The sequence below is a fragment of the Schistocerca piceifrons genome, chromosome 4 (genome assembly GCF_021461385.2).
Source record: "Schistocerca piceifrons isolate TAMUIC-IGC-003096 chromosome 4, iqSchPice1.1, whole genome shotgun sequence".
In the NCBI taxonomy this organism is placed as follows: Eukaryota; Metazoa; Arthropoda; class Insecta; order Orthoptera; family Acrididae; genus Schistocerca; species Schistocerca piceifrons.
In genome coordinates this window covers 124931309-124946069 of record NC_060141.1, presented here as the reverse complement: position 1 = coordinate 124946069, position 14761 = coordinate 124931309, and the positions used below count along the sequence as shown (strand labels likewise).

The window sequence follows — 14761 nt, the reverse complement described above, 5'->3', positions numbered from 1 at the left end:
TTTTGAACCATATCCAGGCCGTAACATAAAGTGGATCGAGCTCCAAATCTTATCCCAGCCATAATGCATGGTGGATACATCTTCGAACCCTAATCCGACCGTAACATGTGATGGATCCACCACTTTCGAACGCTATGCCTGGCTGTGTGGTGAATCCACATCTATGAGCTCTATACCGAACCTAGCATGTGCCATGGGGACACCCCCCCCCCCCCCACCCCCCACCCCCGCAACACACACACACAGACATAGAAAAATAGAACAGTTGCGTTAGGTGTTAACAATTGTACCACGTATATATGCAATTTTAGAATACACTACCATAAGTGAGACAAAATCGGTAAAATTACGAAAATAGAAGCAGAATACGTATAAATTGAAGGAAAATACGCAAAATGTGGGGAAACTGAGGGAGAATGAGAGAATACTTACATTTCTGCTTTATGCACGAAAATTCTTGTAGATGCTAACGAGTATGTGATAGCAAGAGGAATAGGAGAAAATGTCGAAATGGAAGCACTGGGAACCAGGGAAACATTAATTTCTCGTGTACAGCGATATGGCGGCTGGAATAGATTGTTTAAGGTCGATGACCACCAAATGTAGAGTAATCAAAATGCTGTATATTATAAAAGTTAAATGTACAATGTGAGTGCCGCTAAAACTCAGAAACGAGTGCCAGTACGATCAAGGGAGTTATATAGTATGGTATCCCTCTATTCCCCATTCATGAATAAGGTTCCAATTTTTACCTGAAGGGCGTGCTATTGAAGCTACAAGGGCTGGGAAGTTTCGCACTGAAGTTTCTAGAGCATTCCAGTGTATTCGAGAACATTCCAGAACATTCTAGAGTAATCGAAAGCATTCTACAACATTCCGGAATATTCTGGAATATTCCTCGGTGCTCCGGGATGTTCCGGAATTTCGGGAATAGTCTGTAACAGTAGGGAATATTCCAGAATGGTGGGGCTACCCAATGATGGGGGAATATAAAGGAAGACCCGTCGTGGTTTCGAACGTCAGTTTCTTATCAGTGACGAAGGGTGGAAACGACAAAGTAGTGCAGTGAGTGAATAAAAAACAAATAGTGAAGTGTAAGTAGTCAAAGTGATACAGTGACTGAATATAAATCGGTAATAAAGTGTGTACGTGTATTTAGTGTATTTGTTGATAAAAAGTTAATTTGATTTATATTTTAGACAATGCCAAAAAGTAAAAAAGGAGGAGGTCTTGCCAGTTCTCAAGCAAAACGACGAAACCGAAAAGAACAGCGAAAAAGCGAAACAGACGAAGAGCTCGAAGCACATTTAAGTTCCCAAAGAACGAGAATGAGCACGGAGAGAAGCAGAGAAACCGAAAATCAGTGAAATGAAGAATCAAGAATTGCGAAACAATCTTATAATAAAAGACTGTGAACTCAAGCCAGCCGTGAAAATAACGTATTATCCTACGAGAGGCGCGGACTAGGACGAATAAACAGTACAATCTAACAAATGAAGCATTCCTCTACGACCCAATGAAAGAACGTAACAAACACGTGATAATCAGAACAATGGATAAAATCTGCCAATTTTGCAATGCGAAAAAATTCAGGACAGAAGCATGAGTGCAAAAAATCGATTACCACCATTGGAAGCACATCCGCAGGAATTTTTACATTACATGGCCGGGGAAACTCCGGAGTCAAAACACTTTCTTCAAAATATAAAAGCGAACAACACCTGCTTCCAAATGACTGCTTTCGGTGTCACTGCGATCAGTGCTACCAGAGATGAAATCGTTTACGTTTTTTTCCATCCAAGAACAAACCAATCACAACATGGGTCATTAATGCCACTACCCAATGAAGACTAAAAATGTCTGCAAGTATATTTCATCGGAAATGAAGAAACATAAATCGATCAACAATGCACAGATATCGGTGGATTGAGACGAGAAGTAGTCAGAGATGTAGAGGATCTTACACGAACACAATCAACTGATTCACATATTCAAAACAGCACAAGACAGAATGATTTCTGATTACTATAAGGCTATAATTCGAGCAATGGAGAATGGAGAACGTTGATTTAATGTGCCTCAGATAGACGAAGTCGCCATCATAATAGTAGACAATGAAAACGCAAGCTGTGACATAATTGTACAACGAAGAACAAGACTACAACGTACTGCAGAGACACACCGTTCATATTATGATGTCCTCAAATATCCATTAATATTTCTGCACGGAGACGACGGATGTCATTTTAATGTGAAACAAAGCCAACTTGAAATAGGCGTAGAAACAAAGACAAAAGCCACTTCCGAGGAGTTCTATGCTTACCACTTCATGACCAGAGACAATGAAACATTATCACATGCTCAACACTCGCCATTTATTCCAACAATTCCTGGTAGATATGTATGCAAAAATAGAAGCGGAACGGATGCTTTACACAAGACTGAATCAGAAGAAACTTCGCATGGAAGAATACATGCACCTTCGACAAGCAATCATAAATGACGGAAACATTCACGATATTGGAACAATGTTAATCTTACCCTCATCACACATAGGAAGTCCGAGACACATACACGAATACTCTCAAGATGCCATGATCTACATAAGAAAATATGGATGACCTGACCTCTTCATAACATTCACAATCAACTCGTCGCGGCCAGAAATCAAAGAACAACTAAGATACGGACAAGCCCCCAAGCATCGACACGACATAATGGCCGGAAGTTTCCGACAAAAACAAATGAAATTTATTGAATTCATCACAAAATACAGGATTTTGGAGCCGTTAGATGCTGGATATACACAATCGAATGGCAAAAACGAGGACTGGCTCACTCACACAACCTCATATTGCTACACGACAGAATTCATCCCATGGATATCGACAGAATCATCCAAGCTGAATTTCCAAATCTATACGAAGATCAGGAACTGTACCACATAGTAGCGAAAAACATGAATCACGGATCATGCGGGCCATCAAACCCTCGTCGCCATGTATGAGTGACGGAAAATGTACAAAAAAAAAAAAATTACCCAAAATCATACTTGGACGATACACAAAACAGAGTTGTCTGCTATCCCAAATACAGAAGACAACCACCCAAAAACGGTGGCTTCACAGTAAAAATACTAAAACGAGGCAGCATTGAAATGGAAATAAATAATCAGTGGGTGGTACCACATAACACACTACTTTCCAAAATGTTCCAAGCACACATAAACGTAGAATACTGCAATTCAACGAAATCTATCACATACGTCTGTAAGTATGTGAACAAAGGTAGCGACATGAAGTATTTTAAATAGTCAAAGACAGTGCACAACAAAGCAGAAACGATGAGATACTCATGTACCAAATGGGAAGATTTCGGTTCTCCCATATGGGAATATGGACCAACTGTGCAACATTTAGCACTACATTTGGAAAACGGACAGAGACTTTACTTCACAAAAGACGCCTTCAGTAAAATTTCGACCGAACCACCATAACATAACACAATAGTAACATCTTTTTACCAACTGTGCCAAATGGATCCATTCGCGAAAACATTACTATATGTCGACATCTCTATCTATTATACGTGGAACACAACAATAAAATTCTTTCGACGACGAAAACAAGGAATTCCAGTAGAAGATGATCCAGGAATCATGAAAACCAGCCCACTAGGCAGAGTATACACCGCACATCCGAACAATGCTGAATGTTTTTATCTCTGGATGTTGCTACTCGAAATACGGGGACCAACAAGTTTCACAGATCTCAAGACTGTTGACTATTACCTACGTCAGACGTACAGAGAATCGTACCAACGCCTATGACTACTGGAAAACGACAACCGGTAGGAATTAACACTACAAGAAGCGTAACTCACAGCCTCAGTTGAAAAAATGAGAGACTTTATTCTCCACAATTCTAACAACATATAACCCACCGAATCCAAAATAGCTATGGAACTCCTTCAAAGAGGGTACAAGTGATGACGTACGAAGCCCGAGAAGCTCATCCAGACCTGACCATCGAATTCAACTACGACGTCTCCAATGAAACACTCATTCACCTAGAAGATAAATGTGTAGCAATAAACAATCAGACCTTACCACAACTTGAGATACAAGCACCAAGAAAAGATGCTTTTATGGAAGGAGGACGAACTGCCCATTCCGGCCTACAACTACCGTTGAATATAGCCAAAGAACAATTTCCGGTACATAAAGTCTCCAGAGCATCTGGACGGGGTGAACTTCTAAAACAAGCTAAAATTATCTTCTGGGGCGAATGCAGAATGGCACATAAAAAATCATTCAAAGCCTTGGACAGAACATTACAAGACTTGCGAGGAAACTCTGAAGTAATGGGAGGAGCGGTATTCATAATCTCAAGGGATTTTCGACAAACACTTCCAGTAATCCCCACGTCAACACCAGCAGACGAGATCAATGCACACTTATAAAAATCACATCTCTGGCCACACAGACAAATACTGAGAAAAACAAAAAGTATAAGACTTGAGCTATCGAAAGACGAAACAACAGCATATTTTGCTCAACAACTTTTACAAATAGGTGAAGGCACATGTCCTACTGACCAAATGACCGGCCTCATTAAACTCAACAGTAATTTCTGCAACATAACCACTACTGAAAACGAAGTCATCGATCAAATGTATCTAAGCATTGTTCACAATAATACCAATTCGGATTGGCTATTTGAAAGGGCAATTTTTGAAACTAAAAATAATATTGTCGACGATATCAACTTTAATATCCAAAAGAAAATTCGCGGTGAAGTGAGAATATATAAATCGTTCGACACGATGGTATAAACTTCCCTACAGAATTTCTTCACTCTTTGCAAGTTCCAGGAATTGCATTACACTGCCTTCGACTCAAAATTGGATCTCCGATCAGACTACTCAGAAATCCCAACCCACGAAAATTATGTAATGGAACACAGATGATCGTCAAACAGCTATCAAATAACTTCATCGAAGCCGAACTTATGACTGGAAAGTACGAAGGACACAGACTATTTATCTCCAGACTTCCAATGATCTCTACTGAACTGCCATACCAATTCAAAAAACTGCAATTTACAATCAAATTAGCCTACAGTTTTACAATTAACGAAGTGCAAGGACAAACTTTAAAATGTTGCGGCATCGACGTCAAAGACTCCCTGTTTCTCTCATAGTCGACTATACCTAGCTTGCTCTCACGTAGGAAATTCGAAAAATCTGTACTTATATAGTCTACCCAGGATAACAAAATGAAAAATGTTGTTTATAAACAATTATTGTAAATAGTTAGAATATGTTTCCAATAAAATTTTTTTAGCTCTTATACTTTCAAGTTTGTCCTTTTATTCCAACTACCACACACTCTCATATCAGCTCCCTGAGCGAAGTCGGGTACAGCAGCTAGTAAATTTATACAGGGTGTTTCAAAACTGACCGGTATATTTGAAACGGCGATAAAAACTAAACGAGCAGCGATAGAAATACACCGTTTGTTGCAATATGCTTGGGACAACAGTACATTTTCAGGCGGACAAACTTTCGAAATTACAGTAGTTACAATTTTCAACAACAGATGGCGCTGCAAGTGATGTGAAAGATATAGAAGACAACGCAGTCTGTGGGTGCGCCATTCTGTATGTCGTCTTTCTGCTGTAAGTGTGTGCTGTTCACAACGTGCAAGTGTGCTGTAGACAACATGGTTTATTCCTTAGAACAGAGGATTTTTCTAGTGTTGGAATTCCACTGCCTAGAACACAGTGTTGTTGCAACAAGACGAAGTTTTCAACGGAGGTTTAATGTAATCAAAGGACCGAAAAGCGATACAATAAAGGATCTGTTTGAAAAATTTCAACGGACTGGGAACGTGACGGATGAACGTGCTGGAAAGGTAGGGCGACCGCGTATGGCAACCACAGAGGGCAACGCGCAGCTAGTGCAGCAGGTGATCCAACAACGGCCTCGGGTTTCCGTTCGCCGTGTTGCAGCTGCGGTCCAAATGACGCCAACGTCCACGTATCGTCTCATGCGCCAGAGTTTACACCTCTATCCATACAAAATTCAAACGCAGCAACCCCTCAGCACCGCTACCATTGCTGCACGAGAGACATTCGCTAACGATATAGTGCACAGGATTGATGACGGCGATATGCATGTGGGCAGCATTTGGTTTACTGACGAAGCTTATTTTTACCTGGACGGCTTCGTCAATAAACAGAACTGGCGCATATGGGGAACCGAAAAGCCCCATGTTGCAGTCCCATCGTCCCTGCATCCTCAAAAAGTACTGGTCTGGGCCGCCATTACTTCCAAAGGAATCATTGGCCCATTTTTCAGATCCGAAACGATTACTGCATCACGCTATCTGGACATTCTTCGTGAATTTGTGGCGGTACAAACTGCCTTAGACGACACTGCGAACACCTCGTGGTTTATGCAAGATGGTGCCCGGCCACATCGCACAGCCGACGTCTTTAATTTCCTGAATGAATATTTCGATGATCGTGTGTTTGCTTTGGGCTATCCGACACATACAGGAGGCGGCGTGGATTGGCCTCCGTATTCGCCAGACATGAACCCCTGTGACTTCTTTCTGTGGGGACACTTGAAAGACCAGGTGTACCGCCAGAATCCAGAAACAATGGAACAGCTGAATCAGTACATCTCATCTGCATGTGAAGCCATTCCGCCAGACACGTTGTCAAAGGTTTCGGGTAATTTCATTCAGAGACTACGCCATATTATTGCTACGCATGGTGGATATGTGGAAAATATCGTACTATAGTGTTTCCCAGACCGCAGCGCCATCTGTTGTTGAAAATTGTAACTACTGTAATTTCGAAAGTTTGTCAGCCTGAAAATGTATTGTTGTTCCAAGCATATTGCAACAAACGGTGTATTTCTATCGCTGCTCGTTTAGTTTTTATTGCCGTTTCAAATATACCGGTCATTTTTGAAACACCCTGTATATGTTGGAACACAAACGCAGGTGTGACCCTAAAGTTGTCAGCACTACCTAATAGATTTTAATAAAGTGTCCGGACATATGACTATGACAATCTTTTCATACTCCTTAGCTAAAGAGCACTGTATTACCAGCTTGGGGACTACAGTATACACCTACCGAACGAATCGTGTGTTTGATCCTGTGCAAGACTGTTTAAGTGTTTTAAACTCTAAGAAACAGAATTTACAATGTGCCTCTATGTACTCTCTGCCAATCACAACCATGTGGTGTCAGCTAACAAATACCTCAGCTAACAAATACAGTTGCTGCATGGTTTTTAACATCATTCTGCTGTATGTCTACGAGATAATAGCTGACTGCTGTGTTGGATGCATTCCTAATAAAGAGAACCATCTGCCACTAAATGTACAGGAATCTGCGTTAAAGGATGATAGAAAGCAGATAGAGTAATTGGTTGCGAGAGGTTGTAACGAGGTATGCTGTAATGGTAGACTGATAATGCATTCTAGAGAGAGGGAGATGTTGTGGCAGGTCATTTATCACAAATTTAACCATTTTCTTCCCGTTGTTCTCTTGGACTGTATCAGCTGTGTGGTATGACCTCCATTCAACTCGTATACAATTGTGTGTTCTGTGTGCAGTATATAGTTCTACCTACATGCAATCGTTAACAGCAAATCTCCACATATCAGAGTCAGCAGAAGACTTTCAATGCATGTCTGATGAATCATGTCCACCAAACCAGTGGGAAACCTATTTCACCATCCTCCTCTAGACGAACAAAGATGGATGCGAAGTACTCCATTTCCCTGCCACATCTTAGACATAAATCGAGTCTTCAGTTTTATAACTGCCTCCAAATTTACATGAATCTGCGTTAAAGGATGATAGGAAGCAGATGGGGTAATTGGTTGAGACAGGTTGTAAAAAGGTAAGATTTATTGTTTGACTATTGATGCATTCTAGAGAGAGGGAGATGTTGTGGCAGGTCATTTATCGCAAATTTAACCATTTTGTTCCCGTTCCTCTCTCAGGCTGTATCAGTTATGTGGTATAACCTACGTTCGTCTCTTACGCAATTGCGTGTTCCGTGTGTGACTTAGAGTGTTATCTACCTGCAATCGTTAACAGCAAAACTCCCCATACCACAGTCAACAGAGGACTTCCAACGCATGTGTGATGAAATCATGCCACCAAACCAATGGAATACGTATCCCGTTACAAAATTTAACTACATCAAATTTCCTACAAAAAGGTCTTGTTAATTTTTTCTGTAGTATTAATAGTTTGTGAGTAGCAAGCAAGAGAATATGAAAATTTCGCACTTTGTTTTAGAAGGCATTGGGGATTGCATAAGGATCGTAGGCAGGGGCAGCTCAATCACCCCGTATGTTCCTTCTATCTTGCTGCCTTCCCTTTGTTGTTTACTACTGGCTTTTAATCTTCTTCAATGCTTCATATTTCATGTAGTTCAGCTCAGTTTCACACCATTTTGTATAGAGACTAGCATTTCTGTCCCCCTTTCTCTTCTGTCTTATTCTCTGTTTGCCAGATATTTGTATAAGTTCTTCCATGAAACAATGGAAATTCACTTATTGCAAATTAACTGGCAACAGAACGCCACACCTAGAATTCGCAACAAACCTCCCGGCTGACTAAAAACTGGGCCTTTGTTCAATTCGTCTTATGCGGACTGGCGGCTAGAGAGCTTCTGAAGCACGTAGCCACGGAGAGAGCACTTACGTTCAGAGATTTTATGCAGGTTGGCTTAAACATCACAAATACAGCAACTTATCTTGAAGAGAGAACCACTCAAAGACACAAAACTAATGTAAGGTGCACCGCTGGAAATTTTAGCACTATTATTACTGTCGGCGTTACACGCCATGTATTTAGTGTATATTACTGGTCGTAACCTCAGACCGTTCTCTGTTGAACCGGTTTATGGCAAAACGTTATATAACAGAATTTGTAGAAATGTCCAGTTACGTGTTGACCAAATATCAGAATAGTGTAAAACTGACAACTCTCTCGTAATGTAGAGAAATGTAAGGCTATGTACTTCACAAAACGAAAAAAAGGAAAAGAAAAATGTACGAGGGACGTTCGATGAGTAATGTAACACATTTTTTTCTCCGTTAGTGTCATGGCGCAATATTCCTACTTCAGTCCCTATAGTTTCATGACTTTTTTGTAGGTGGCGATACCATACATAGCCTTCAAATTGGCATCTGCAACAAAGATGCGATCCAAGCAAAGAACTGTCATTTGGCGGAAAACCAGAGCAACCCATTTATTCATCGGTTCTTGCCCAATGTCTACGGAGAGCTGGCAGTGAACAAAAGCACGTTGAGTCGATGGGCGAGGCGTTTGTCATCATTCCGTTGGAAATCTGTCCGATCACCCGCGTGCCGACCGGCCGCACACAACTATGATTCCTTCAATGTTGGACCGTGCAGACATACTCTTTCGAGATTATTGACCGATCACAACCAGACACTCGGTTATCTACGGATCACAATCAAACACTTCACTGCTATGCTGTAAGTTTCTGTTGGTGGTGCTGACGAACTCGTCCAGTAGTATGGGTACTCAGAGGTTGGTTCCTCGCTGCCTAACATAAGCCCACAAAGAGCAGAGAAGGACTGTCTGTTCGGAATTGCTTGCGCTTTACGAGGCTGGGAGTGACAATTTTTTGCCGAACAGTGGTTCATCACTTCGAATCGGAAATAAAACGACAATGCATGGAGTGGCGCCACACCACCCCTAATCTCTCTAATACCCACAAAAAGTTAAAAGCTGCACCATCAGCCGATAACGTCATGGTGACGGTCTTCTGGGAATCTGAACGGGTTATTCTGTTTGATGTCCTCCCTCATGGTGCAACAATCAATTCGGAAGTGTATTGTGCCGCCATCAGAAAATTGAAAAAACGACCTCAGCATGTTCGTCTCCACAAAAAAAAAAAAAAGCAAACGATCTTCCCCTTCTCCATGAAACCGCAAGGCCTCACACAAGTCTGCGCACCCAAGAGGAGATCACTAAACTTCACTGGACTATTCGTCCTCATCCACACTACAGCCGGCTTCCATCTGTTTGGCCCAATGAAAGATGCACTCCGCGGGAAGTGGTACGTGAATGATGGGGAGGTTATTACCGCAGCAAGATGTTGGCTCCAAATCGACCAGTACATTGGCCCATGCTGCCATGCATGGTGGCGTACGACAATCACGTTGAACAGAGGTTATTTTGAAAAGTAGGGTTTTGTAGCCAAAAGAGTGTGAATAATATGGTGTAATGGAATGCTGAATAAAGCCAATCAGCTTTCAGAAAAAAGTGTGTTGCATTACTTATCGAACACCTCTTGTGGTAAATCGAAAACAAATTAGTGAGCTTCTGCTATGCAACGGACGAGTCACAACTACTTCTTGGCAGGACTCTACGGAAGACTATTTGCTGTAAATCGTGGGAGTTTATAAAAGAAAAAGTAGGACAGCCTGTACTGGAATATATCTGAAGTGTGAGAAGTCTACGTGATGTTGGAATAACAGAATATCGAACGTATGCAAAGAAGGGCAACACGAATGATCACAGGTTCTTTTGGCACGAGAGTATAACAGAAAGACTGCAAAATATCAAAACTCGAAACAGAGCGGAAATCTGGTTTAAAATTCCTAGAACTATTTTTCAGGGATGAATGGCGGCTGTTGCTATCCTTCTGCAAATCGAATACATGATGACCATGAGTACATAATTAGACCAATCACAGTCGACACAATGGAAAATAAGCAGCCACACCTCTCACGCTTCGTCCATGAATGACTCTGATGGAATCCTTACTACATATCATGTCGCAAATTACCCTCTGCTATTCATTTTGCAGTGATATGGAGAAATTAGATGTGGATGTAGATGTATTGTACTTACATATTCTGTATAAGAGTGGTAAATTAACCTCAGTAACTGCTTCAAAGCTAAATGGAATCCATTCGTTACAGGGAGTAATGTCGCTTGCTACCGCAATGTCGCACCCTTTCGACACGGTACGCCGTCGGATGATGATGCAATCTGGACGGAAGGGCAGCGACGTCATGTACAAGAACGCTCTCCAATGTTGGGCTAAGGTCTACAGATTGGAGGGAGCCCGTGCTTTCTTCAGAGGTGCACTTCCCAACGTCCTACGGGGCATTGGGGGTGCCATAACCATTGTACTGTATGATGAATTCAAGAAACGTTCTTACGGAAACCTTAGCAGACGCGTGCCCTCTTGACGCCACGAAAAAATGAAGAGACCACGAGCACAGTCCCGGTATATCAGAGCTACGGCGAACGACCCAGTAGCATCAACACTTGGGTCTGAGCGACGGAGTTATGAGAACAGAAATTCATCTTCTTTTTATACAAGTTTATGTTTATTTCTAGTTGTGCATAGTTTACCTTATTGCTTCATGTATAAACAAGTGCCAGGACCGACGCTGAACGCATATGTCTTTCGCCCATCATGTTGCAGTTTTTTCGGTGGTAAAACACCTAATGTGTACAGTATACAGAGTACCAACTTTTAATTTCTGAAGTAATAAAGCCGGAAACTTTCCAAGTGGTTGCTACCTTCGTACCTTTTCTAAATCGTTTTTCTAATACTTGAGTGCTAAGGAAGTTCAGAAACCCACTGGGACATAATAACAATTGTAAAGATTTAGTTTTTAAATTGTGAAAGGAGTCAAATATCACAACACTAATGAAATAATTTCATATACAACAACCAATGTAAACAGAAATCTCAGTATTAAAATGACAGAAAACTTCTCGACCATTTTCAATCATATTAGGTAGTGTCTACATAAAGCCTATAGCTAGACAGGTTGTAAAATTAGTTTACAATCATCCAACATTGAAATAAGAAGAAAGAGGTACACTTATGTTTTGTGACAAAACACTTGCAGATATCGGTTTACGAAGCTGCACGGTTGGTAAATGATGTTCTACGTCGGAGCGGTGTAAACACACACACACACACACACACACACACACACACACACACACACACACACACACCGATTTTTAAATTTTTGTCTGGGATAATCGATAACATAGTTGCAGAAATAAATTAAAAATATGTTCGTGGTAAACAAATCCGTCACAGTTGTAAAATACTTTTATTGACCGAAGTTTTGCATGACAGATGTGGCTATACACCACCACGGTTTCAGGGTGTTAACCCCATCATCAGGTGTATCTGAAATCTTTATCTGAAGCAAAACAACAGTTGTAACCTACTCCATAAAAAAATTAGAAATGTTAAAGAATTAAGGATTAACGTTTATAAATTAAAAGTCAGATAAAATCACGGTGCTTAACACGAATACGGTCCGCAGCGTTACTACTCAGTCCGCTCCCCGTAACCGCACGGGTCACCCGGGTGCGCTGTATTAGCGTTCGGTAAGTACTGGACTCGAATGTAGGCGTTTCCTTGTGGTTCACCACATCCCGGTGTAAGCTGATTTGCGGTTTCTGCAGCGCAGGATTGTAACTTAGTTTAACATTGGGCTAATGTCTAATGTCGTATGGTGACTTTATTTTTGTAGGCTGCATGCTTTCCGGTGGCAATTCTGCGACTGAAAGTTGGGGGTTTTCTGCAGCTACAGTTTGGAATATTAAATGAGGGCCTACCTACGGCAGATGTTTGCCCACTATACTGGTGTCCACAATTAAAGCAACAAACCTATATTTCCCCATTCTGTGATTAATTCACGATATAATCATACAAACTGTCAACAGATGTCCGTACGATTATGTTCTGCTCAGAAGATGGCATTCCGGTGAACGGACAACCATGCCAACGGTAGAGTCAGGGCACCTCTCAAACGGGGTAGTGTTTGCCGGGTAGTCCCACATCCACAATCGCCGTGTACACAGCCGCAGACGGTGCAGTACGGCACAGAGAAGGCCCCTACCAGGCTCTCTGCGGTGGAGGGCCATAGGAAGAATGGAACTGGGACAGTCAAAACTGAATTGGCCCGATGGCTTAATATGAATCATTCTGTTGCTTTTCGGATGTGGCGACAGTTTATAGAGGCCACAATCGTATCCCGAAGACCAGGACAGGGCCGACCACGTGTGACTTCAGAAGAGAGGACCGTTATTTGGCTGTAAGAGCACGACGGTACCACCTTAGTGCTGCACGGCAACTAGCATCTGACCTCGCAGCCTCCACTGAACATGTATCGAGGCAAAATGTGTACAGAAGGCTTCGGCGGAGTGGTGTTGGTCTGGAGAGTGATTCTCGACGGATTCACATCTGTATGGAACGTGGAACACGATTGCAGGACCCAAACATTGTGGATTGGAGGATCCCTAATGGTGTGTGCAGGTGCTATGTTGACAATTCGAACAGCTCTTCATGAAACTGTATGGGTGAATCGGCAAGGTTTAACTGCTGTCAGGTGTCGTGACGAGATCTTGGGACCTTATGTACGGTTGTTGCGAGGAGCGGTGGGCCCAGACTTAGTACTGATGGATGTTGATGCTGGACCTCATAGAGCACATGTGGATGATGTTTGCTTGGAAAGTACGGCGGCGTGGCCTGCTCGCTCTTCCGATTTGAATCCCGTAGAGCATGTCTGACATGCACTAGGGAGACGCGTTGCATCACATAAGCATCCACCAACCTCTCCAAGACTTGCTAGCAGCTCTGCCGGAAAAGCTGGCGTTATTGTCTCAACATGAGCTTGATGACTTCATTCACAACATGCCCTGTCGTTGTCAGGCCTCTACTGCTGCCAGAGGAGGTCACACCCCATTAAACCAGTTGTCGGAATGCGGTGCAAATCCGTTAAGTTGGAAAAACGAAGAACGTAATTGTCTATCTTTGAGCGTGTTGCAGTTGTTTACATTCTGTATTCTTTACATTTTTCTACTTTACTATTACCTGTTTATACTGTTTGGTGCCGAAATAAACGCAAACTTGAAAAGTTTCCGTTTGTTGCTTTAATTTTGGACCCTAGTGTAGTTGTTTGGGCATGGACATGACATCCTACTGTTGCTAGGTAGGCTATTTTTTAATCATTTCATCTGATTTTTCAATTTGTAAATGTTAATCTTTAATTCTCTAAAATTTCTTAATTGTTTAATGGAGTAGGTTACAAATGCTGTTTTACTTCAGACTAGCTTTACACCCGCTGCTTTGGTCACTTGGGCTGTATGGTCTGCACAGATTCTTTTTTCTTTAATCGAATTTTTATGTTGTTCACAAATTTCAACAGCTTCTAAACTTTTTACGCTAATGAAGGTCACAGAAGCACGGTCTTTCGCTACGTACTCCTGACGAAAACGCGATTGTTGTAGCTGGAGTCGAAGGTTTTTGTTAATCATGCCTTTTGCGTTCTTGCGGCAACGTTACTTTGAACCTTTCATCCCATAACATATTTCTTTGTATCTAATCGCAAAGCGAAATTCCAACTTTCATAGATTTAGTCTTCAAATTTTTTTTTAATACAACGAAATGTTTTCTTAAAAACATTCATCCCCTATTTTACCCCACAGGGACTTTAATTTCCAAAAACATTAAAACACGTATTTCTCTAATTTGGAACAGAGAATCGAAATACAAATTTTCATAGATTTAGCTTTGAAAATGCTTTTATAATGAAATAATTTCGTAAAACTTTTTATTCTCTACTTCACTTCCGTAGTGGATTAATTTTCCAAAAACACTGAATAACGTATTTTTTTAAATTTGTAACAGAAAAGTCAAATACCAGTTTTCAAAGA

General features: G+C 41.4%; 1 protein-coding gene across 1 annotated transcript in view; it reads left to right on the top strand.

The window, feature by feature from the left end:
* The window catches only part of LOC124795659 (ADP/ATP translocase 1-like), a 34597-nt gene extending 23335 nt beyond the window's left edge, over positions 1-11262 (top strand). Inside the window, exon 4 of the mRNA XM_047259733.1 lies at positions 10990-11262. Within this exon, the coding sequence (XP_047115689.1) occupies positions 10990-11262 (273 nt within the window). The remainder of the gene's footprint in view (positions 1-10989) is intronic.
* The last annotated feature ends 3499 nt before the right edge of the window (positions 11263-14761 follow it).